This window comes from Doryrhamphus excisus, chromosome 22 (genome assembly GCF_030265055.1).
Source record: "Doryrhamphus excisus isolate RoL2022-K1 chromosome 22, RoL_Dexc_1.0, whole genome shotgun sequence".
In the NCBI taxonomy this organism is placed as follows: Eukaryota; Metazoa; Chordata; class Actinopteri; order Syngnathiformes; family Syngnathidae; genus Doryrhamphus; species Doryrhamphus excisus.
Genome location: NC_080487.1, coordinates 3876374 through 3904059, shown reverse-complemented (window position 1 = coordinate 3904059; position 27686 = coordinate 3876374). Strand labels below are relative to the sequence as shown.

Sequence of the window (27686 nt, the reverse complement as noted above, 5' to 3'; positions counted from 1 at the left end):
AGAAATTAGAGGACATTGCTATTAGTGGCGTATACGTTTAATCAGAGTAAACATTTTATATTTTTACTTTTTTTTTTAATCTTGCTTAAAAGTCTTGGATGATTAATAAGGACAAAATGATTGGAAACGCTCCAATGTTGAGCTGGGACAGAAGAATGAAGAAAAACAAGAGCAAATATAGCATCAAAGTAACACTGGAGGTCATTGGTTTGTCTGAAATGTTTTGAAAGTGTGTGTGGTCTTGGTAGATTAGAAAAATACACACTTTCTCTGGTTGAATTTTTTTGCAAATACATCATTCAAAAGCAATGCATGTCTGCTTGTCAATTAATAAAACACGTCCCAACTTTCTGCACTCTGATACATTTTGGGGAAATGCTGGGTATACAATGTAACTGACTAAAATTAGGGTGAATATAACATGGGCTCATTGGATGGGGACCAGTCCAGGGTGTACGCCTGCTGGGATAGGCTCCAGCAACCCTCGTGAGGATAAGTGGTAGAAAATGAATGAATAACATGGCCTCACTTTATTGTTCATTCTTCTCTGCACATTTCATTACCGTGATGAGACTCCATCAATGCTAACCTTATTGACTAAAGGTCATGACCCGGATGGGCTTGTTTGGGTCAAGGTCCCCCCCAAGACCTGACCCATCTCCCCTAAACCAATCCACAGCAGGCCTATTAGCCGACTCATCTTTATTTATCTCAGTCCTATTAAGCAAATAACAATGAACACATAAATCCTATAACTGTGCACTTGCCCCCACATGGAATGAAAGCAACAGGATCAATAAGGTGAATATCAGTAAACGGGTCTCGCAAACAATGGCTCGTTAACGTTGATTGGTTTTGTGATGCCTCATTTTGTCACAGCCATCTTTTAACCTCAATTCTAACCTTTTCCTTAATAATAAGGTACTCACAAGGAGAAGTTATCCTCTACAAAGCAGCGATTTCTGAGCAGGCCGGCCCATAGCTGGACTCCCACGATGCCGAATATGAAGAAGACAAAGAAGCAAAGCAGCAGCACGTTGCCCAGCATGGGCAGAGTGTCGAGCAGCAAGGTTACCAGGATGCGCATACCTGAGACGAGACACAAGGACTTTATTTATTTTTCAGTATAACATTTTTTTTAAAGTGACATCAAAAATGAGTACAAAACATTGAACATGATACTGACATACTGAGACAATAGAAAGCTATTAGTTGTGTGCCGCGGATGGGCACACGCTACATGAAAACCCTCTCTGGCTTTGCGTTCAATAAAACATGTGCACATACCGCAAAAACTAAACAATACACAACTTTCCCGGTACCTTAAACGCACCTTTTATCACCTCGGTCACATTAGATTGCATAAGGATTTATTTTTGGAGTGAAAGTAAACTGTTTGTATTGAATAAAGAGTATTTTTGAAAATATACAGTAGATATAGAACAAAATGACTCAAAAGTAGAGTCCAAAAAAATACAAAAAAATAAAAATTAAAAAAAAATTAAAAAAGTAGAGTCCACAAGTACTGACATATGTGGATGAGTGACGATGTAAGGAGTACCTCATACCTGTGTAGTCTTTCACGGGCCTTCTACTACCAAACACAAACCATACACACCAGCATCCCCAACCAATGATTGTCCTGAGATGTTTAGAAGTTGCTTAGCAACGCCTGACTTCAGGTGTTCAATTAGGACCTTGGGTTTTGCCGATTGTTTGTCAATGGCGAATGCACACTGAACACGCTCAACTTAGCCAAGTCATAAAATGACCGAGGTGGTCGCCTCTCCCAAGTTCTTAATGAAAACAAACACAAAAACCCACATTCCAAGCCATCCATCTTTCATATTTGATAACAATCATTTCCTCCTCCACCTGTGCGCCTCCGACCTCGATGCGGGTGGCCGCTGTGCTGAAACGTAGCAAGAAGGCAGGTGGCCGTGTAAGATCAGGGAACTATCCGCTAGAAAGAAAATGAGGTTTTGCTAACTCTGCTCTCCTGACTGGCTATGTTCAGCTCTAGTCAGGGTTATAATCTTTGTATTTTCAAGCTAATGGCCTCTTTCAGTCCAGAGCCTGTGTACACCTGCGTCTCTTCTCATTTGAGCCAAATCGAAAATAACTAGCTCGATATCAGCGGTTCCTGACAAAGATGCCCAGGAAAGAAAATAAGCAAGTGCTTTTGTTTTGGCCACAATTGTGAACGAAAAATAAAACATATGAAAAAAGTCAAGTCATACACTTTTAGTAAGCGTTTGTGGCTGACACTTTTGCAGCATGTGGTATGAAAAGACTCAAGTGTGATTATTTAATTTGAGGTATTTTAAAGAATATTTTTCTTTTTTCTCTCACTTTTATTTTTCAATCTCACTGAAACAATACCATAACATTGGCTGTATAGTTGGAGTGGTTCCTGGACTGGACTCCGTACGATACAATGACTAGTAATGAACTGGTTGCTCTTGGCACGTAGTTGGGTGCCTCAAGCTGGGTGAGGGTGGTTGGATGTGGGGTTTTCATTCTGGTAGACAAGGAATAATATATGTTTTGTTGGGATGAGGTTGGAATCTGGGTGGTTTAGGGGGGTGGGACTAGATAAGTTTTGACTTCTTCCCATTCCCTTTCGAACATGTGTATGTTTATATGTACATAGGTATTTTTATTAGTGTTGATTTATGTTTGGGAGGACGCATCCATCCATCCATCCATCATCTTCTCCGGCATGTCCGGGTCCAGGGGCAGCAGTCTAAGGGAAATCCAGACTTCCTGATCCGCAACCACCAGGAGGGCCCCAAGGCATTCCCAAGCCAGCTCGAATCAAATCAAATCAGGAAACACAATGGTCGTTTGTATCTGTAATCTCGTTCTTCGGTCACGGCCATAAGTGAGGTCGAAGTAAATAAACGTAAAAAGATTCCATCAAATTAACCTATTCAAGAACTATTTCAACTAATTTCCCGCTACCTGAATGATCTCAATGTAAATATAATGTGCATCAACAAAGATAAAGAATCACGTTTTCTCAGCACTCTTTGACAAATCACGTAAACCCGCAATCCCCAGGCTATTTGGAAAGGACAACATGACTCTGTCGTGTTCGGATTGAACGTGTAACTGCTTAATCTTTCTTTCAACAACAGAACACCCCTTTGCATGCTCACAGCGTGGGGGGGCCGGATACTTTGCACAGTGCACATTGAAAATCTTTCAACAGCTTAGAAAAGAAAAGCATTACACAGAATTCCTTTGCTTTCATCCACTGGCAACCGTCTCGTGTCGTGTCTGCCCTCAAATACAAAGTCCGACTCTCCGTCTTCAAAGGGACCTTCTTGTCAGCAACACAACTAAACTTAGACGCGACTACGACCTACTGTGGAAAGTACATTAGGTTGTTCTTTCAAGATCTTTAATCCATGCGTTTGCCAAAGACAAGAACACACTCAGAGCTGGAAGCTGGGAGGTCAATGACGATGTTGTCTTTGGGGGATGATATGGAAGGAAGTCAATGTGCATGGCATAATTCTACACATGTACTGTCCAAAAAAGATGAATCACTATTCTGCTGGGGAGTAATAACAGGTGATGCATTCTAGGGTGAGCATGCAGGCAAATATATGCATGTTTCTGATTGATGAGGCTTTCGGCAAAGGTCAGACATTGTATCCAAACAATGAAGAAAGGCTATTCTGGGTTCAGGATTATAAACACAAAAGGAGTGTGATTGTGTGCAGTCATAATCATCTCTTCTCGATGGACACCAGATCATCAGTCAGTACTGTTCAGGTCACCATTAACGCCCCCCCCCAAAACAGGCAAAGTGCTTCCCTTCATCAATTAGTCAGCCATTATTCCGTTCCTTGTGAAAGCGCTCGTTAATATGACGGGTGGTAAAACAAGTGCTGGTTCTCAGTTGACTGCATTATTTGAAAATGGAACTACAGTAGAACCTCTAAAAGTCTAAAATCTTTGGATCTTTGTTGCATTCTTTCGGTAGAAGGACATGGTGAATATGTACAATTATTACAATTATGACAAGACTGAATTGAGGTCCATTCATGAATTTATCTCCATGGACCGGAACAATCACAAGCCACAGTCAACAATGAAATAACATTACATAACATAACATTAACATTAAATAACATTAAATAATTTTAACATAACATTAACATTAAATAACATTAAATAATTTTTACATAACATTAACATAACATTAAAAAAATTTCAATAACCAGAAAAGAGTGAGGGAGTGAACGGTGGTGTCGCGAAGGATGACTCTACTGTATTCAGGTTCAAGAAAGGACTCAGCTGACCTCCAAATGCACACTAATAGCTTTTTACATTATACAGCAGCTGAGGTGGTGTACTGTATATCACCTGCCTGCCCATATACTATACATATATATACTATATATATATAGTACATGTATGGTATGGGTCCATGTTAGATTTAATGGGCGACTTGTAATTGCACTTATAATTGAGATGTATTTTATGCTTGACTAAGTTTACATTATTACACATGCCATTTACTTTTTATAGCACTTACAATGCCTGTTTATCTACATTAACTTGGGACAGCCTATTGATAACTGTGTAGGTATTTGCTCCTATATTGGATACAGACTTTGCAGTTTATGTGGCTCCAATTGGCTGACCTATGTCGGCATAAGCAGTTGTCAAAATTATCAAAAAATAGCTTTGACCACATTTCGTAGATACGCAAATCTTTATTTGATGGCGAACAACCTAAAAAAATAATGAATGGCTGCATTATTATTGTGGTAGGATGCAGGTTAATATTGCCATGTTAAATCCCTTGATGCTTACAGTATGCAAATTGCCCCCACTCTCTATGTGTCACCACACGGATGTCCCATGAGTCTAATGAGAATGACATCTCCGAGTTGGAGTTGTCCAAGGCAAGTTCTATTCATGTGAAGCCATCTGTGGTATATATGCACAGCTAACCTAGGGGAGGAGATATTACATCCAACATCTGGGAGTAGGAGATAAAGTAGGCAGCCCGGCCTGAGTCCGAATGACTGGACTGGAGCCACATTTACTACTGTCCCAGTCACGAGATTAATCACACGTACAGCTACTGCCTTGTGGTTATCATGGTGCAAAAGTTCCCAGCACCTTCTGTAATGGAACATTCTAAGTCAAACGCTACCCATTGGGCAACCGGGATTGTCCTCATAATTGGTCAGATTTACAATTCATTTTCTAACAGGGAACATTGAAATGTAATGGAAATAATCGTCACCACCATGACACCATTTAGTAACAGAAACAATATCTATTGTTGTACTCAAGTAAAAATAAAAAGTCAAATTATGCAGCTTTTGGATGTACTGCTCGTACAGATGCACGTTTGTTGTCAAAGTTTTGCGACGAATGTTTAGCGATAATTGACGGAATAGCCAAATTTTTCAACTACTTTTGCTAATGGTAATGGTTTTATTTCATTTGAAAATGCATCAGATTACAATTGAGTGCATCCCATAATCAGTTCACAGTTCCACATGTCCAAAAGGAGTAGGAAGAAGCAAAGCTTATTAAATCCTACCCATCCATCTGGTACTTTTACAATCAGTAACTGTTACATTTCTTCATTTCCATCTTTCCAAATTTCGTTGAAGTTTTTTTTTTTTTAATTCATTTTTATTTTTGTAATTAATTAATGTATTTATTTATTTGTGTTAAGTTTAATGTGGTGCTGTAATATTTTATGGCATCAAAAAGCCAGTTGCATACCATCCCTTTAAACTGTAAAACCCAACAACGACAAGTGAGAGTGTGCATAGTGATAGTAGACAAAAGTACTGTTGTGTCCGACTCTGAAAAGGGCAACCTAAGGCTTTGTCCTTTTTAGTGTTTTTCATAAGTGAGAAAACTGCTGAGTGAAAAAGTGGCTGCCTGCATCAATGCCATAAATCTCCTCTTACACACAAGGAGATGAATTCATTCAGCATCCAGAGTGCCCGTGTATTTAAATTGGGTAAGTGCACCTCAGAATAGCTGGAGCTCAACAAACATCTCCACTCAGATTTATGATGGAAGCTTCTTTAGAGTTCTTGATTAGACTGCTGAAGGGATGAAAAAACAGGACAGAGGACAAATATCAGCCTCGGCAAACACATCCATGCAGTAAATGACATTTTCCGCACAGGGCTGGACCACCAATTCAAATGAGGATGAGGAATGGTTGAATGCGTCATAATGTATCAATATGTGTGAAGCAAACGTGTGCTACATTTGTAAAAAAAAAAAAAAAAAATGTTTAGACATTTTGCCTAAATATATATGGCAAAATTTGTATCAAAGTGAAAGTTATGCTTGAAATGTGTCTTTTCACAATAAGCCTTTTATTTCTCGAGAACTGATATTTTGCCGAAACTTACCTCTGTTCTACAGCTGATTACTAAAGAACGAATAAAAGGTAGGAAGAAACTTTTTTCCTGATGAAAATTGTTTAGAAATTTTGCCTAAATATATATGGCTAAATTTGTGTCAAAGGGAAAGTTATGCTTGAAATGTGTCTTTTCACAATAATCCTTTTATTTCTTGAGAACTGATATTTTGCCGAAACTTACCTCTGTTCTACAGCTGATTACTAAGGAACAAAGAAAAGGTAGGAAGAAACTTTTTTTCCTGATGAAAATTGTTTAGACATTTTGCCTAAATTTGTATCAAAGTGAAAGTTATGCTTGAAATGTGTCTTTTCACAATAATCCTTTTATTTCTTGAGAACTGATATTTTGCCGAAACTTACCTCTGTTCTACAGCTGATTACTAAAGAACGGAGAAAAGGTAGGAAGAAACTTTTTTTCCTGATGAAAGATGAAGACGAACACAATATTCTGGACACAAAAATGTCCGGTACAGAGAGGGACGGCTTATGAAAAATGACTGGGCTTGAATGAGTTAATAAGAAATCCTTCTTGTATCTGGAACCAATTAACTGTGATAAATGAGGGACAGCTGAATATACTTTTTCGGATTTTTGTTCCGAGTGGTCAAGCACTTACTTGGCACCCTGTTGATGGCTCGTAGTGGTCTCAACACGCGGACTGTCCTCACTGCTGAAAAGCTGACATTCTGCAGGTTGAGGGAATACTCCAACATCCTGCAACATACACAACCAAGTCAATTTTGTTCACGTCACATTTAACAAAAGTTATCTAAGGTATACATTAAAGAAAACCAAACGATCCCTTTGTTAGGAATTACTTTGGCGATAGAGGAAAGGAAAAATTCCCATTAAGGAAGGAACCTCAAACAGAAATGAGACAGTTAAACGGAACGGAGAGCGATAGAGAATCCTTGTGACAATGCTTGTATTACACATTTGAATCAATTGACCGCCCTAATATACAGTCTGTGTATTGCATCAAGAAAATGCTCTCTCACCGTCAGTGGGCAAGTAGTAATTGATGCTCTAATAAGCCCAATCAAATCTAAATTCTTGCCTTCAACGACAAATGTAATGCATGTGTTCTGGCAAACAATATGCTTTGATTCCTAAGCTCAATGGAGCGCGACCACAGTGCATGTGTTTGCGCTTGTATATGGAGCGCAGCACACACGCAATGTTTGTGGGCCTGATAAACACGCATGCATTCACACGCACGCTTGCAAAATCAGCTTTAAAAAAAAAAAGCAGAGCGAGGTGTGCGTGCATCCCCAATGGCGTTATCGATAGCGGAGAGAGGAGAAGCGTGGCGTCAGCAGCACACAAAAGAGCAACATGAGATGAGTCTGGCTCGTAAGGCTGAGACTCCTAACGGTCTTCCAGGCGGCTCCTTGGAGGCTCCAAGGTGGATGATGGGAGGTTAGGACAAGATCATTGAGCAATGTTTTTCTTGTGTCCTGATCAGACTTTGTCATTGTGTCTTCTCGCACTGTGGAGCATATGTTGAGCACATGTGCAGCTCAAGGGGTGTGCGGGTGAAGGAATTCCCTCCTTACACACACTCCAAGTCTGTCTGTCTCGCAAATTTAGAACACATGCGAGCAGTGTGCGTACACATGTGCAAACCCTACAATCTCCTGTATCGGAGGTATGAATGTGTGTGTCATGTCGTGACACTGGAGGTAAATATATATAATTAACTTCCAGTTCAGTTTGAATCAGTTAGGTTCCACCATGTGCAAAAATGTGTCATTTAGGTCAACATAGTATATAGAGGCAGAGGAACTTCAGTCTCACCAGAGTGTCCGAGGTCTACCTAAGGTCTACCCAAGGCAGGGGTCTCAAACTCAATTTACTTGGGGTCCACTGGAGCTCGGGCCTGGGTGAGACTGGGCCACATCAGGTTTTCCCCCCCCAAAAAACCAATAAAAAAACACATTTATTAAAAACAAATTTTTTTTTAAAACTTCGCTTTGGTTCCAATTTTCTACAAGAAAAGCTCTGATAAAACATTCCACTGTTCTCAAATATCTTACTTTTTATTTTTCTACACAAAATAAGATGAAAAGTAAATAAATCAAGAATAAAGAAAATCAATCAATCAGTAATAAATAAATAAATATAATAATAATAATAAAACGGCAAATAATAAAAACTTAAGAAACCACATATAGTTGGTGGGTAGACAAATTATTTTTTTCAGATTAAAATGAACAAAGCATTATTAGAGCCCTGTAGACATGACAAAACAGGACTATAGTCACATTTATACTCTTTTTATTTACAACATATTGCGCAACTGCAGGGTCTTGAGACACATGCTAACTCGCAAACTAGAGAGCTAGCGACCTAAACGGTAGCCTTCAAGTTATTTCCTTTAAACTTAAATAGCCAAAAACTTACCACTTCCACACGGATAGGGAGGATAACTATTAACAGTTATTTAACCTTTAACATGAACATTAATCAAACGTAATAATTTTTTCTGGGTACATGATACCATACAGAATCCATATCAAACTTGCGCGGGCCGCACTAACATTAAACTTTCATATCAAGGCGGGGGCCTCAAACTAGTGTCCTGCGGGCCACATTTGGCCCACGAGCCGTGTGTTTGAGACCCCTGACCTAAGATCTCCTTCCGGTTAGACAAGCCTGAATGCAAGATCCCAATGAAACTGGCTCTTCACTGCTGTGGCGAATCCCAGATGACCAGGCTCCTCACCCCACCTTTAAAGGTGTGCCCATCCACCCAGAATCAGCCACCGGTTTCCAAAATCTGGTCCTTACCGTCACGAGTCATGACCACAGCGTAGTGCTTCTCAATTATTTTCTGCACCAGCATTCTGTATACAATCACTTGTTTAGAAAGAGTAGTAAAGTAATACAAATACGCTGAGATAACATCTGCAGCAACTTAAAACCATGTCTAAATTTAGTCCCCCAAGGGGGCCTGCCACTATTTGAGAAGCACTGCCACAGGTGAAGGTCAAGGCAATGCAACCAGTGAGTCAATCGTCCATCCAGAACCTCAAATTCTTACAACGATACAACTGTATCATCTGTGTTGCACAAATAATGAGGATGACAGAAAGTTGTGTGCAAGCTTGTGTTGATTATGGTGATGGGGGGGGGCAGGCAGGCAAGCCCGACATTGACAGAGTTTGCGTGCAGAGAATTCCCAACTTCAGCCCAAGAAGCACAGTTCCACACACACAGAGTTGAGGTTGAGGATAAAAGGCGAGGTTTTGCATCTTGTCATTCATACTAATTGGATACTTATGCACAAGTCTTAATGTAGAGAGATCCTTGCAAGGACAAACTCAGCACGTTGTAATGAGATGCAAATAAATCATGCAATGAAAGGTGCTGGCAGACGCGCGGCGTGCACTAAAACAGACACTCGCTTTCTTTTTGCAGATGGTGAACATGTGCTATTATGGCACAGCACGTGATACCCTTCATTGAAAACAAACGTAAATGTGCATGCACACATGCTGACATAGGATTAGTGATGTATGACAGGCAAAGTGCAGATGAGCGATACCATACATCACATGTCTCCTTCCTTGTCCTAAGTTCACCTCCATCTGTATTTGTCTTCTTATCCTGTCTATCCCACTCACAGTTCATACTGTACTTGTATTCTTCTCATTTTTAAAAAGATGAATGCGTTTTGTAAACTGCAAAAACAACAAGTTAATTAGGAAGCAAATCAAATGTGTCAAACATTCCCAAAAGCTAAAAAAAAAAAAAAAAAAAAGTTTGCAATGATTGTGTTTGTTAAAATACCAATAAATCACGTTTGTTGATTAGGTTCAATTGAAAATACAAAATGAACGGCTGCCAAATTGTGAGCTTGATACAACGATGACAAAACAAAAGCAGATCTTTCCGTGTGACTGATACAAAATACCAGATGAGATTTTTATTTTTGATTCTTTTTTTGATGAGTGAAGCTGCACGCTAAGATCAATGTTTATTTCAAGCCGTGATGTAATAACTTCTTTGTTGGTCTTCAGCATTGGTTTCTATTGCTTAATAGCATTCCTTTGTCGCCTTAAACAAAGATGAGTCCACTTCCCTTCAGTCAATAAAATGTATCAAACACAAAACAATGAATATGAATGAAAATTATAGCTACACGCCAATGCACGGAGGAGGTTTTAAAAACCATGGTAATATGAAAGTAAGCGCATGTAGCGTCATTTAGCCGAAGTGGAATGGAGGACAATCATGAGGAAAAGACAGATGGAGTGTTTTCATGCTGATCTGATAGAAAGCCTCTCAGCAGCAACACTTTCACTGTCAGCCCACTCTCATACTTATGTGCTTATGATGTCCACCATTATGGTGAAAGACTCCACAACAGTGTGACCTTGGTTCATGTTTAACTGCTTGACCCAGTGCAGAGAGGTCGGAGGTCATAAGAGAAACTTGACGTGAGTGAACAGCAAATAGAACATACATTAATACGGCATTTGAAGTACAGACACTTGACGGAGTATGCTACTTTTTGCCAGCAATGCTTATGTTATAAGTTATAACATAAAAGAAAAAAAAAGGTCAGTAAGGATAATTCATAATGCCGCCTACAGAGAACATACTAACTCCTTATTTCTAAAATCACAAATACTTAAACTTGCTGATATAGTTCATCTTCAAACAGCTAAAATAATGCATTCAATCATTCATTCATTTTCTACCGCTTTTTCGAGGCTCGCGGGGGTGCTGGAGCCTATCCCAGCTGTCTTTTGGGCGAGAGGTGGGGCACACCCTGGACTGGTCGCCAGCCAATCACAGGGCACATATAGACAAACAACCATTCACACTCACATTCATACCTATGGACAATTTGGAGTCGCTAAAATAATGCATAAGGCTAAAAATAACCAATTACCTAAAAATGTCATCTAATACTTCTCTACAAGAGAAGAGGAGAAATATGATCTCAGGGAAGAACTACATTTGAAACACTTCGGTATATGACAAAAAATTTAAAAAAAACCTTAAACCATATTAGGAAAGCAGGAAGTGAACAAATGTAACAGTTACTATTGTAAAAGTACCAGATGGAGGGGTAGAATTTAATAAGCTTTGCTTCTTCCTACTCCTTTTGGACATGTGGAACTGTGAACTGATTATGGGATGCACTCAATTGGAATCTGATGCATGTTCAAAACCATTACCATATAAGTTATAACATATAAGTTATGGAATCATTCCCAGACCAAAATGTACATCTTTTTCCTCTTGCATGTCCAGAAACGTGTCTGCCAAGCTTGCTGAGCAGATTGCGGTAAGACTTGCCAATGGTTCGGAGTGTGTTTTCTACAGAAATGGTACTCATATTAGTAAGAGTATTACTATTGATATCGTTATGCAAGAGTCCACAGAGCGCCTAATGAAATCTGGGGCAGAATAAACAGGGTTGAAGGGGTGTTTGTCTTCATACTTTGTGATATACTATACTATAAACTTATAGTACAACCTCTGTCCCTTTGTCTACTATCCCTATCACTGATAATCTACAGCCAATATGTTGACCCATTGTACTTGCAAGACAATCTTGCTAATGGAGAGGAACCTGGGCAAGGAAATGCAGCAGTCCTGCTCTGACGTTGTCTTTGTGTGGCTCGCTTAGTGAGGGAGGGGGTGTGTGGTTGGCAGTGGATACTTTGTTTAACGGCCATCATTGTTCATCAGTGCTATATCCTTGTCTGTGTCCTTTCTCTCTCTCTCTCCTCCGGACGTCACTTGTCCACACATTCTCAGTATCACTACCATTGGAGGAATAGTAAAACATCAAAAGAAGTAGTAATACTAGGAATAAAATAAAACATGATATGCCAATCCGGTATGTGTACAAGCCCATCCATTCGACGATGGATGGATCAAAGTTGTGTCTGCACCTTTTTCTCCTTTGTTTTCTTACCTCCACAAGTGTCTATCAAGTTCTCATCCTCTCTCATATGGTGTTTCCCTCCCTTCTATTGATTTTCCTAGTCTCCTTCAGCTTTTATACTCTACCTTACATTCCGTACCCCTCCAACTAGACTGGAGGAGACCCATACTGCATCGATAAATCACTGAGAGGAAGAAAGAAGGAGAGAAGAAGACACTCAGGATTCAGGTTCAATGCATCTCACTTGCCTCCTACGGTGAGGCACATCCCAGGGTGGGAATGGAAGAGGATGTGTTCGATATTTCAAGCCATTAAAAAGGTGCTAAACTTGCATTTTAAATGTCAATACACCACGGCTTCAGACTAATTCAATATTACTCCAGTGGTGGTTAGAAGGTCATTTTCATGGTGGCTTTTTTACTTCAATGACTTTGTAGGCGTGACTACCAGGTCCAATACAATGGCCGAAGAGGGTCGTGTCCCGATACCTTTGACCACAAAGTGTACTAAAGGGAATATTTGATAACACATACAGCAAAGGCTATATATCCGGACGTTCATTAGAAATAAAAGACGTCATTCATCAGCCCAATCATGTGCGGCACATTGTTCACGCCAAGGTAGAGTACAGAAGACGAATATCTGGTTTCAAGCTGCTTTAATGAAAGATTCATGGCCAAAGGGTGAGTCTAAGCGAATCGAGCAAAACCAAGAAGACAGCCTGAGTGACTATTTTCGGCTGCGGTGTCTCTCCTCACACATCAGACGGGATTAAAAATTGAAAGGAGTAAAATGAAGCTGATACTTGGGCTTCTATTCCTTTCTCTGCCAATCTATCGCCCTTCCTTCTTGGTAGTACCCCTGAACTCCTTCTCCGCCCCCCACCCAGATCACTCTTTCTTTGGCTGCCTAAGCGGAGTCTCATGGAGGAGTAAGCGTTAAGTCAAATGTGTAGGGTACGCTCTATGCTTAACTGGACTTCCACAACACCAGTCAATGGAAACACTCCTGACAAGTCATTTTAATTGTAAAACACTTAGAGTAAAGTTAATTTTAAAGTCAATCAATCGTTATCATTCAAAGCCAAACTGCTAAAACTTAAATATTACTAAGAAAGTGTGGAAAAAACACATTGTTTGACATTTCCCCACAGTTGCTACAGAAAGAAGCACAGCAGGAAGTACGCTACAGGAAGAAGATGATGTGTGAAAACGTCTAGGTTGATCTGAAAACATCCCGGTCACATAGTACACTACACATGCAGACTAGTTAGTAAGTATTAGTACACATTTTTCACATGTACTAGATCCATGTACTGTATGCGTGACACGTGCAAGCATCGGTAATGACTTGTGTGGCCTCTACTGCAACATTGTGACATGTGAATAAAACTCAATTCCAGCTCAGTGGTTATGTATGTGCTCCCATAAATTAATTAAAAACTTGACTTTGGTCCAGAAACACGAGACTCACTGGAGACTCACATTTATACTCTTTTTATTTACAACATATTGCGCAACTGCAGGGTCTTGAGACACATGCTAACTCGCAAACTAGAGAGCTAGCGACCTAAACGGTAGCCTTCAAGTTATTTCCTTTAAACTTAAATAGCCAAAAACTTACCACTTCCACACGGATAGGGAGGATAACTATTAACAGTTATTTAACCTTTAACATGAACATTAATCAAACGTAAAAAAAAATTCTGGGTACATGATACCATACAGCATCCATATCAAACTTGCGCGGGCCGCACTAACATTAAACTTTCATATCAAGGCGGGGGCCTCAAACTGGTGTCCTGCGGGGCCGCGTGTTTGAGACCCCTGTTTTAAAGTATCTGCTCCTATAAAACTGACAGTAATTATAAGTGTTGTGGTCTTATTATTGAAATGGAGAGGTTGCTTTTATTTTTTGTTACTTTTTATTCTATGCTTTACTATTTTAATTCAGTTTCATTTCATGTCATCGACGTGCTCGTGACGACTATCGTGGAGCCAATGCATGTGGCAACATGGACGTCGACTTTACTTTTCAACCTCTGCATGTCAGAGATTAGGATTTGCTTTTTAATTTGGCAGAAAACAAAGACAGTTCAATGCGGTGCCAACATGAACACTAATAGCCCTCCTCGTCATCATCATCATCATCATCATCGTCATCATCATCATATCTTTGTACAGCCGCATCCACGCTGCTAGAGTCAATTACGACAACGTGAGCCATGTTTTGTGACTTACCCAGCCAGCACAATGAAGAAATCCAAGCGGTTCCATGTGTCTCCAAGGTAACATTTCTTGCCAAAAATGCCCAGAGCCACCATCTTGATCACCATCTCAATGGCAAAGAAGGCAAAGATAAAGTCATCAAAATCCTGCGGACATAAACCAACACAAAACAGCAAAGTTAGCCTTTTATATCGAGAAGAAAAGTGATGCTGCAAGGTCATAGACAACCATAATAACAATTAGGAATTATGAAAAGGCATATTTTGGTGCACACCGGTTCTTGAGGACTAGTAAGGTTTTTATTTCATAATCATGAGCTATGAAAACACTCAAGACAAGCTTGTCCAGCCATTGGAAATTTCAGGATATCATTACTCAAAATAACAGTTTGACTCATTAAGATGACAATCTGCTATCCGCTTGAAACAATTACTGATAAAACGCTGATAAATATTCCCCAATATGAACTTTGAACCCAGCTTTGGAACCAAAATAACCCAAGTTCACACCCTGGCAGAGAAATAAAGCCATAATGAAAATTGTGACTGGTACATACAAGATTGGATTGACCGCTGACCTTAACTGCCTCGGCCATAATGTCTCCAATAGTGCTTGTCGTGTTTTCATCAACAGACTTATTACTTTGTGGTGAGAGCTTTCTCTTGTGCATTGTCGCCAGGATCCTTCTTGAGCCGTGTTCCAAGCTCATTACACATGACTCATGTATACATGACGGAGTGACAAGTCAAAACAAAACTGTCCTTTTTAACATCAGGAAATATGATCATGATCATATTAGATGGGGAAAACAAGAGCAAGAAGGAAAATTTAGAAATTTAAATGAATAAGAGAGAAGGACCAGATGAGGAATTTAGAGATGAGAGGGGAGAAGAATGCAGACCGAAGTAAAAAAAAAAAAAAAAAATATGAGAAACATTCTGGAAGCGTTTCAAACCACAGGACACCCACAGATGGATGAGTCATCCAAACATGAACAGAGAAATGTATAAATATATACAAATCTGTTAAGTTTAGAACAAAGCCAACCTCTTGTTCCTTGTAAATTGGCTGTCAAGTTGAATGCAGACGTCCACACAAGGAAGTGCATATTTCACATCACGGAAGTTGAGCGTCTAACTTCTAGTGGGGAGCCATGTTTTGAGGGGAAAGCCATGTTAATGGTAACGTGTAAAGGTGGAGAGAGCGGCACCCAAATAGAAGGACAATGAACATGCTGCACGGTGGTCGAGTGGTTAGCGCGCAGACAGCTAGGATACCAGGGTACAATTCCACCCTTGTGGAGTTTGCATGTTCTCCTTGTGCATGCGTGGGTTTTTTCCGGGTACTCCGGTTTCCTCCCACATTCCAAAAACATGCTAGGTTAATTAGCGACTCCAAATTGTCCATAGGTATGAATGTGAGTGTGAATGGTTGTTTGTCTATATGTGCCCTGTGATTGGCTGGCGACCAGTCCAGGGTGTACCCCGTCTCTCGCCCGAAGACAGCTGGGATAGGCTCCAGCATCCCTGCGACTCTTGTGAGGATAAGCGGTAGAAAATGAATGAATGAATTTCCATTATGGAAGGTGGTGGAGCCACATTCCATAATTGATGGCATTGATGATATGGGATATCGAAGATGTTCACCCATGCATGTGCCCGGGCAAGTATACCATACTCAAGCCCGCCCTCCAACCGTCCTTGGGTGCGGCACTGAATGCTCACATTAGTCAAGGAATACAGACTTTAGGTGTCATGCCTTCCCGAGCACAGCACAGCATTACAGAGTGTGAGTGCCCCTTTGTTCGTTACCAGGATTACACAAAAACGACACATTCGCACCTTTCTGCCTGCCTTCAAGGAAGAGGAGATACCGGCGGGACACATATAAATCCAATATCTTCACTCCAACAAACATTTTTGGAATATTGCCAAAATGTTGCCAAAGGGGAAACGGGACATTTGCATTACGGTCTAAGAAAATTACAGAGTTAATTCGACTACATCATTCAGCCATCCTCCAATGGAGACAAGTCGTGCAAAATTGGATGTTGGCGTTGCAGTGTGAAAGAGACCAATAAATGAATGCACAGAGCTAAATCTATTTTAAAACTCTAAAAGACGGAACATGCAAATTGTATTACAATGCAATAGTAACATAAACTTGTAAGATCCTTTTTCAGTATTCTATACCGCTCATGAAAATAAAAGCGTATTTTAAAAGTGTTTTACATCGTCGGAGCAGACATCACAGACTCATCCTTCTATATTTGTTCCAAACAAACCTTTGTTGGCGCTGCCAAAAATGGAACCCCCGCCACCCTATCTTCCTGTGTACCACATCAACCCTGTAAAATCTCACCAGACGCATGCAGTTAATAACAACATTGAAAGCTTCATAGCCCCAACTTTGGCGACGGGACAAACTATTAAGTGAAGTGTCAAAATGAAAAGTGTCCTGGTGTTGGGTCGCCATGAACTACCAGAACAGCTTCAGTGCACCTTGGCGTCGGTTCAATGAGCCTCAACTCTCTCCTCCAGTGATCAACACAATCCATCTAAAAGCCATCTGCTTTAGTTTTGGAATTTTGTCTTGTGAAACCGTTTTTTTTTTTTATTTACACAAAACACATTTGTAGCTATTTTCTGTGAAATCCGATCAATCCATTAGAACTAAAATGAGAGTTAGACAGAGCAAAGAAAGGGACAAAGAGCTGACAGAGGCAGAAGTATTAAGTGTGTTATATAAAATAATAAACATATTTTGAGATGATGGTGCATGCCATGCAGAGGCTCGTCTCCTTGATGTATTCTTGGAGTCCTGTTGTTTTCTCCTGACTGGTGCCTGTGACAGCCATTAATATCTCACTAGAATGTGAAAGGTGTATCCACTATCCATCCATCCATCCATCCATTTTCCTCCGCTTATCCGGGTCTGGGTCGCGGGGGCAGCAGTCTTAGTAGGGAAGCCCAGACTTCCCGGTCCCCGGCTACCTCCTCCAGCTCCACCGGGAGGACACCAAGGCGTTCCCAGGCCAGCTGTGAGACATAATCCCTCCAGCGTGTCCTAGGTCTGCCCTGGGGCCTTTTTCCCGGCTGGGCATGCCCGGAACACCTCACCAAGGGAGGCGTCCGGGAGGCATCCGGACTAGATGCCCGAGCCACCTCAACTGACTCCTCTCGATGTGAAGGAGAAGCGGCTCTACTCTGAGCCCCTCCCGGATGGCTGAGCTCCTCACCCTACCATGTCCCAAGAACCAGAACACAAAAAGCACCGGACCCTTATGCTTGCCCCCGTAGGTGGTGGGTCTACGAGGGGGATGTAATGACATTATATGACAAAAATGAAGTAAATCCCTTAGTGGTTGTTGGTGTGGTCACTAAGCTGCATAATTATTTTTGTCTGTAGGATTTCACACGGAAGCGAATTGCGATTTGATGTGAGCTTTGTTGTCCTTTTGATATTGTTGAAAGGTTGACACATTATTTGCTCAACACAACAAAACAATGTGTTGACAGTAACTTTACAGTCTTTGTTCATTTATTCTATGTTGTCGTCAAAATTGAGTTTTTTTTCTGCCAGTGACATAAAAGTTGAATATTTTGTGAATTGTGTCACTCCTCATCTCTGCTTTGGTGTGATTCATCTGGGAACTAATGGCATTCCTCCTCCTCAAACTTTCTCATTGCTCTATTTTTTATTTTCTTCCCCTTTTCTTTCACGGCACTTCCCAGTTAGTATGATTACATTTTCAAAGTAATGAATTGAGTGCATTTGCTGTGCATACTGATGGAGCGAATCATTTTTGATATCATCGTATTATAATTTCCACAGCACGATTACAGTATGAGAGTGTCTATTTCCCTTATTTCTTTCCCGCAGCCCATGTGATACCCCATGCGTGTGTATGTGGATTTGCCTGAGAGCAAAAGTAAACACACGTGTTCACCGAGCAGCAGGCTGCACTGTGTGGTATCAACATGTCAAGGCAGTGCCAGCATTAGGCACCCTCTCGTCACCTCTTGAATGCAGCCTTTAAGTCCAAAGTGTGCTGAGTCGCTAATGCTGAGAGCACTTAATGCACGCTCGGTGTGTGTGTGTGTGTGTGTGTGTGTGTGTGTGTGTGTGAAAGAGGCTATTAAATACAGTGTGGCAGCCCAGATTGGAGTGCCACAGCAACATCTGTGGATCTAAAACACTCTGCACACGGTTCAAATATTACCGCATGATTCTATACATGAATATACGGCATACTGCGGCTACAGGGGTAAAAAGTAAGTCACAAGCAAGCAAGCTTTGCACCAGAAGAGAGGAAAATGCACACAAAAGCAAAAACCGCAAAAAAAAAAAAAAAAACTGGCCTAAAGCAAGACAGGAAAAAGAAAACCAGCTAGCGTTCGCTGACCCTACTACCGACCTCTCCTGGGGGAAGCAGGAATTTACTTCCTAAAATAATGGTCCCTGATCTTTTTCCGCTTGCACAGAAAGATGAATCATCATTTCAATTGGCATCATCAAACAAAAAAGTCCTAGTCTAAGACTTTGGGATCACTGGAGGATACCTGACTTTCCCAAAAAGTTGTACAGTGAAAAAGTTCAAGTTGATTCAACAGTTGAACAACTCATCGCGTCGGCTCCACTGTGTTATTATTAAAAAATGCCCACTTAAGTAAGTCTCAGGAAACTGAACAAAATATGCATGTTGCTACTGTTACCATGACGAGTCACAGAGATGCTTTTAAGATGGAAAACTTAACCCCAACATTAACATCCAACCAAAAAGACTACTAATAAACACATCTTGTCTCAGATAAGTTTTCCTAGTGGGCTTAACCTCTACGTTTAGTGGCCAGAGGTGGTCATTTGTTCTGGTCTTTGTTTGGGAAATGTTCCTAAGGAGTAAAATAACCACAACACAATAATGAAGCAAATTAAGCAATGTCAGCATAATTGAAGGAGAATACAAGAACATTATGAAACAATAATCGGGCACCTGATAACATCAGCAGTGCACTACTGTACTGAGACGAATAAAAACAATAGAATTAGAGGAAATAGTGTTCTGGAAAAAGTTGCATGAATGCTGCCACTGAAATTCAGAAATAAGTGAATCATAATTAATACCGCACAACATAAAGAGCTATATTTGATGGAGTATTTGTTGACCCATTCCAAAAACATATTTTTTGTGGCAAGTTTATGTTTCAGTGTTGAGGGTTTTTGACACTTTGAATTTTTTTTCTTCTCACGAGGGGTCGCGGGGGGTGCTGGAGCCTATCCCAGCTGTCTTCGGACGAGTGGCGGGGTACACCCTGGACCCTGGTAGACAAACAACCATTCACACTCACATTCATACCTATGGACAATTTGGAGTTGCCAATTAACCTGGCATGTTTTTATTGTAGTAAATACATCTGTATCTTATACTTTTGATGATGTGTGTCTTTATTTGAGGAGCCCAGAGAGGGGCTGACGTCATTGCAGCACCCCAATGAATGCGTTGCTCAGATGCAATACAGTATGGGAAAACTTTTAAGGAGTTGTTTTTTTTATATTGGTACATGTTTGTAAATTTGACTGTGAAGTTGCTGTATGATGACTTTAGTGACTTATATTGTTATATACAATATTTTTATACAGTCACCAATTAACCTAGCATGTTTTTGGAATATAGGAGGAAACCGGAGTACCCGGAGAAAACCCACGCATGCACATGGAGAACATGCAAACTCCACAAAGAGATGGCTGTGGGTGGAATTGAACCCTGGTCTCCTAGCTGTGAGGTCTGCGCGCTAACCACTCGACCACCGTGCAGCCCTAAAATCAAACAATGTTTCTGAATCGCAAATAATGGTAGTAGAACTCAACTAAGTTCAGCAATGCAATGTATGATTTACAAAGTATTTAAAGAAAAAAAAAAAAGGCATCACTTCCCGACTTCATCTAAAAACCTTTGCCAAAAATAAATGTCAGCCTGTATGTATGCTAATTCTGCCTGCCACACGTCTGAATGCTATTATCAAGGGTCGGAGACTCTCATCACAGACACAAACAAATGGACAGACAAGCGCACGGCCATGCATATATTACAGCAGCATATGCCTCATAAGTTGAGGACAATAAGGAAGCTCACTCTCATCCACCATTCAAAAGGTCTCAGGGTTTATACATTCAAAGCAACATGTCGCCAGTACCCGGGTCCGTGAATCAGCCTTGTTAGTATGTGAGCAGAGCATAGAGACACGGCTCCCGGCTCATTTTCTCTCCCATATTTGTCATTTTGCATGCTCTTATCTGTAATTTCAATGCTGTGCTGTGTCATCGGTCTTTGTAGCGTTCTTGGCTGAGTGCTTCATGGAGGCGCAAATGACACGAGGCACACGGCGATGGCACTTTTACAAAGTACACTCAATTGTATAATCAAACACTGTGACTTTTTGGTTGGAGAACAACAACATATTTAAGCGTGAAGATGGTCTGTCTCTCTTCTATTGATAATTGAGTTTTTCTTACCTTTTTGCAAGAACACATTGCTCTCTGCAGTACAATACTGTTTTCTGATGAAAATGAGGGTCTCATCTTTCATTTGGTATACAGTATACCGTGTCAATACAACCCAAGAACACAATATTCTGTGTGCTGGCGGCCTTCTATAAATGGCTGTGATTGAATGAGTTAATTGGGCTCACCTGGCAAATTAATTATACAGCTGTTGGAGGTTCATGTCAGTAATCAAAGAGCCACAAGACACAAGGTCATCCATGGATTCCATGAAAAACGCAAAGTATGTTTATGATACTAAAATCCTACTTCCATAATAATTTGGAACAGGTGTTTATCACACATATTTTTATATTATAAGTTACAAGTCCAAATCATCTACTCTTACTATGAACATAAAAACAAGTGGGCAGATAACTGCTGTTGTAGATTGGTTCATGAAAGCAGAACCATAAAGATAAAAGTTGCATATCCAAAGGAATATACGTCAAGGTGGGATGAGAGTGCTCACAACACAATCACAAGAACAACAGAGCACTGTTCAGATTGAATATATTTAAAACCGCTTTGCAACCACATTATCAGCTCACTGCACAGATGAACAGTGCCAGATAACAAGCTGATCTATTCCACCGCATGCATGCTGCTCACTCTGCTTGACTCTCTCATCCGACGCACAAAATGATTCCTTTGGAAAAACAGGGGGAAAAAAACAAAACAAAAAAAAACAATGCTGTTCCATTAGTATTGGCTTTGTGTTAAAGACAGGCCACAACTTAATGGAAACGCCTCCACACAAAGCTTTGTTTATTTCCATTTGCAGTAATGCAAATGGGGGGACCTACAAAGGCCAGACACGCTGGACAATTTTTTTTTTTCGAAAGACATGGAATGCATTTAAAACAAGATGAGCCACATTTCTTTGTTTGCATGAATAAATATACAATTATGAAAAATAATCAGAGCCTGCTGGCGCATTAGGCAATAGGAGGCTGATGTCATTGCAGCTCCGCAATTAATGCTTTGCTCAGACGTGAAAACTTTAAAAGTTGTTAGTTTGTTTCCCCAACTCATATTCATACAGGTGTGTATATTTCTCAGGTATATCTTTTGAGTGTTAAGTTGCTGTGTGGTGAGTTTAGTGTTTTGTTTCAAGATGATACCTTGAGTCAGACTGTTATACTGTTACAGTGTAATATAAAATTAGGCTTATTATGAGTGCACTGATTGCTTGTGATTGGCTGCTGCCAAATAAAGCTACCGTTTCCACACTGACTCGCCAGCGTCACAGTATTTAAAGTAGTAGTTCTGAAGTAAAGGAGATGTCACAAGACGAGAACTCAACTAACAAAGTCATCCCTGAAGATGGCAAAAATGTGTTAAGATATTAAGGCAGTTTGGACAGAATACAGCATAGTAAAACAAGCTCATAAAAAGTAAAAAAATGTCTTACCTGTAATATTTTGCATCTTTCGGAGTTGCAGTCGATGTCCTCACAGGGATGAAACATTCCCAAGGTGACACAGTTCAGCAGGATCACCAACATGGATGCTCGTTCAAACCATGTATAGGAAAAGGCAGTCAAGGAGCACAAGGGACAAATAACAGCACACAAAACACAAAACATTGACGCCTTAAAAATAAGTTCTTCTCTCAGCTTTCCCCGGTGACCTTAAGGAAAAACCACGCTGACATTGGACGCTCACCTGTGGCTGTTGGGAAATTCACAACACCAGTTTTCACCTTGTTAACTTAGAACCTTTATCGCAAGGTTGGATAAAAAACATTCAGGTGCTGGGTATGCACTTAAAACACACACACACTCACACAAAATGCATGAGTAAGGCAAAAACAAAAACAACAGATGCTGACAAGCTCGGTAAGATCATGATGAAGCATCTGGCATTGGAGTTGGAGAGAATGTGAAGGCATCTTGATGCGGAGCACATTACTTTAATTGATTCTACTTAGGCGTCTCTATCGGAGGCCTGTTTGCACTAATGCCGGTCTAAACTAGGTGAAACCAATCAGGATAGCAGAAAAAAACAACTAAAAAGTAGGACTATGCAGACTCCATGCATTCTCCCATTGTTTCCTCAAAGTCTACAAAGTGCAGATCAAATCGGTGTGATCATAAATGCAGCCCATACTTACTTATTATTTTTAACACAATATACGCCGGTAATATTTCAGTATAGAATACATACATTCTGAAGTCACACATATTTGGAGATTCATATTCACATAATATGACAGTCCAGTCAGCATCCCAGTTTAACAACATTACGATGAACCTGTCACCCATCCGTAAGTGTGTTTATATGTGCCAGATGTGTGATCTAAAAAGGGAAATGTCCCACAAAAGACAGATGACCCATCTTCCTGTTATTACGTTAGTCCCAACTTACTCATTTATCCTACCAAGCTATAATGTAGTTAGGTCAGCATGGACCTGACAAAAGGGGCAAAAGTAACAACAATACCATTCGTCATGTTGCAGACAAACGCAACCATGCTGATGGGAGTCTTATAAATATTGTATTATCAGTCCTTCCCGAGATTTTGGAGGTCTTTTTTGAGATTGTTTGAGCCCTAAACACAAATTTCAATGAAAGCAAAATACAAATTACATAAGAAAGTGCAATCCATTGTCGTCAAACAACGGATGTACACATTCAAGGGCTACAAATGACAAAAATGGAAACCATTTGCCAAAATGTGCCAGGAGATTGCAATGTTTGGAGTTTTTGGTCCGATCATAACATTGCGTAATCATGGAGTGTCAATCAATGTCATGATATTTGATGAGGAGAAATAAACAGGTGTGATTTAATTCTTGCCTACACTTTGTACCTCGGTACAGGATGAAAAATTACAAAATCAAAAAAAATCAAAAAAAATAAAAAAAATTACAATAAATAAAAAAAATAGATAGATAAATAAATAAAAACTGTATTAAGGAAAGCAGGAAGTGAACAAATGTAACAGTTACCGATTGTAAAAGTACCAGATGGAGGGGTAGGATTTAATAAGCTTTGCTTCTTCCTACTCCTTTTGGACATGTGGAACTGTGAACTATTATGGGATGCACTCAATTGTAATCTGATGCATGTTCAAATGAAATCAAACCATTACCATTACCATTACCATTACCATTACCATTACAGGTGTGCAACTAGAGTTACTTGTAAAATTAATTTACATTTTACATAACATTAATTAACATTTAACATTAACATTAATTAACATTTAACGATAAAATGTTTCTTAAAACATTATCTTTTTGAAAGTATTGAAAAGTTTCACACTCAGTTTCAGTTTGAACGCTGCAGCAGATTTATTCAATTCCCATTATTTGTCATGGGGGTAATTAATAAAAAATATGAATACATCAAGTTGGACGACCATCTGGAATGGATTGTGTTCAAGTCAGCACATCAGGTGTAATTCATTTTCCAGACAATAAGTTACTCACTAATTATAGAAGTCGGAGTTCATGGTCACCTCCTCCACTGACTTAGGTAGAGGAGGTACAACAAAGACTGACTGGCCTTTTTGGACTTTGAACATCGACAAATTCATCTGCACCTCGGTGAGGTGACCTCACTGGACAGATTGGACTTGAAGATTGGCACCAGACATAAATAAATACATGAGCTGAAGAATTATTCACATTGAACATTGATACAGGGCCTAAAAGTGATAGATGGTGGCTCTCATACAAGATTGAACCCAGGTATTGAATAATACATGCAGACTGGAGGCGAAATTGGAGGAGATGGCCACAAAGAACCTCAGTAGCATCAGTTGGTTAATGATGGCTGCTTGTGAAGGCAAGCGCGGGATTATGTCATACACAGGAGGAAGCGCAGAAGGTGCTGCGAGTCCAAAGGGATGCAATTAAAAAGATCCGTAGTTACTGGGATCATTAAACAGGAAACAAAAATCCTCAACTATCGACTTTTTAGGGAGCACAAAATGTTGTTGACGTGCAAAAATGCATTGGCCAAAATTTAGAAGGTGGGTCATATAAACTTCTTATACTCGTTACTTCTATAATTAATCAATAAAGTTCAACACAGGCTCCAGATTCATAAAATGAGAAAAACTAAGACTTTAGAGGTGTGGTATAATGACTAAATCTCGTTGCATTTATCTAGTTATCCTCCCTATCCGTGTGGAAGTGGTAAGTTTTTGGCTATTTAAGTTTAAAGGAAATAACTTGAAGGCTACCGTTTAGGTCGCTAGCTCTCTAGTTTGCGAGTTAGCATGTGTCTCAAGACCCTGCAGTTGCGCAATATGTTGTAAATAAAAAGAGTATAAATGTGACTATAGTCGTGTTTTGTCATGTCTACAGGGCTCTAATAATGCTTTGTTCATTTTAATCTGAAAAAAATAATTTGTCTACCCATCAACTATATGTGGTTTCTTAAGTTTTTATTATTTGCCGTTTTATTATTATTATATTTAGTTACTACTGATTGATTGATTTTATTTATTATTGATTTGTTTATTTATTTTTCATCCTATTTTGTGCAGAAAAATAAAAATTTGAAAATCGGAACCAAAGTTTGTATATTTTTCTGTTTTTAATAAATGCGTTTTTTTTTTTTTTTTTGGAAAACCTGATGCGGCCCAGCCTTGCCCAGAGCCTAGCTCCAGTGGTCCCCAGGTAAATTGAGTTTGAGACCCCTGCTCTATGTTATTTAGGACCGACGGATGATTGGACCTTATTCCAGCTGGATTTTGGCAATTGGCAGACTACACCCTTGACTGGTTGCTAGTTTATCGCACGGCAGCATAAAAGTTAGCTATATTAACCACGAGATTTATACCAATGCTTCCCCTCCTGAATAAACAGAATGAAGATATAGATTATAGATTAATTTACAGATTTATCCAGGATGAATAAATGTTGTATCTGGTGATTGTTTATCATACAAATTACAAACTCATAGACATGCCGTACTGCTGCACTGCAGATCCTGTCAAGTGTTGAAATGTATTGTTTATTTGAGGTTTTAAGACCAAACAAAATGAGAGAAATCCTGAGCAGAAGCGAAAAGGAAGCCACACTCTGAGAGCTTAAACACAAAGCAAGACATTAAATATGTACAACATGACTAATTTAATCAATAACTCTTCCTCTCCTGCCCACAGTCCCTTCCTCCCTCTCAGCAGCTGTGGGGGTTATAATTAAACGATAAAGAAAGAATGTTTGCATTGTTCTGCAAGAGTGTGAACACTCATACACACATGCAGGCGAGGCGCACACCTTCACGGTGTCAGCGTATAAACTAGCAGCGACGCCCTGAGGGACGGATTCAATTAGAGAAAATATACACAAGGATATGCTCTGTCAAAACTCTGAGAAGTAGAAGCTTGCTCTGCACCACACACACACACACACACACACACACACACACACACACACACACATCACAGAGGAAGCATGATAACAACTCATCAGCACCTCTACAAGTATCCTCCTGTGGATTCTTCACAGCATCTCACACACTCTTCCGTCTTAAACACACATTTGAGCTCCTTCTTTTACTTGCCGAAAGAAGAAAAACAACAGTAGACCAGAAAAAAGTACCAAGACGGAGAAAAGAATCAGGTACTCCTGCAAAGACAAAAGTTAGCATCGTGTCCATGATCCAGTTTTGTCCCTACATCCACAAGATTTGTCAAGTCAGATGCTGGACTCAGGAAAGGACCAACCAACTGATTTGGAAACAATTATGTAAATACAAAAATCCATCAGATTTGTATCACAAATAACATCAGATCAACAAGAACTGGTGCCGATAAAACCACAAAGCTTTAGTCTGTGTTTCTTTTAAAAAGACCTAAGGCAACGAGGGTCCAATCCCCAGTCTGTGACAATGTGGTCTGTCTCGCTATGTGCCCTGTGATTGACTGGCAACCTGTCGAGAGTCTCGAATGCCTTGCATTTGGGATAGACCCCAGCTCCCTGCAACCCTGAACAGGATGAACGCTGGGATAGGCTCCAGCCTCGTGAGGAAAAAGCAGTAGAAAATGAATGAATGAGTGACTGAGAAACTTAATGAGGGAATGCCACAGAATGCCACAATCGACATACAGTAAACCTCGGATATATCGTACTCGGATATATCGGAAATTCGCTCACAACGGACAGATAAAAAAGAACCAATTTTTCTGTAATGCATTTCCAATAAAAATTCATTGCATATATCGGATTTTTTATAACGGATTTCGCCTATTTCGGACAAAATCTCCAGTCCCGTTCCAATGCATTTCCATTAAATTTCCCTCGCATATATCGGATGGCCGCATCGTGGCGCTGCGATTCGCCGAATCGTGACAGGCCGCTATACGACGTCATTTGCAGCGTTTGCAGCATTGCCTGCACGTCCAGGTACATTGGAAACATAGTCAAGGAAGTGCCTTTTTATAACGGATAAAATCCGATTTACACATATACCGGATATAAATCTGATATATGCGTAAAACTGACATTTTCCGGTATACGCATATAACGGATTTCGCTTATATCGGACAAAACCAGTGGGAACAATTGAATCCGATATATCCGAGGTTTACTGTATGACTTCTTCCCTACTAAATGTTAACCACATCATGTATGATG

At 40.0% G+C, this 27686-nt stretch overlaps 1 protein-coding gene across 1 annotated transcript in view; it reads right to left on the bottom strand.

The window, feature by feature from the left end:
• Positions 1-27686, bottom strand: part of cacna1g (calcium channel, voltage-dependent, T type, alpha 1G subunit) — a 146780-nt gene that overhangs the window by 69279 nt on the left and 49815 nt on the right. The window contains exons 3-6 of the mRNA XM_058061836.1: positions 22506-22618; positions 14564-14697; positions 7035-7132; positions 930-1089 (exon numbers count right to left, since the gene is read on the bottom strand). Coding sequence (XP_057917819.1) covers positions 930-1089; positions 7035-7132; positions 14564-14697; positions 22506-22618 — 505 coding nt within the window. The remainder of the gene's footprint in view (positions 1-929; positions 1090-7034; positions 7133-14563; positions 14698-22505; positions 22619-27686) is intronic.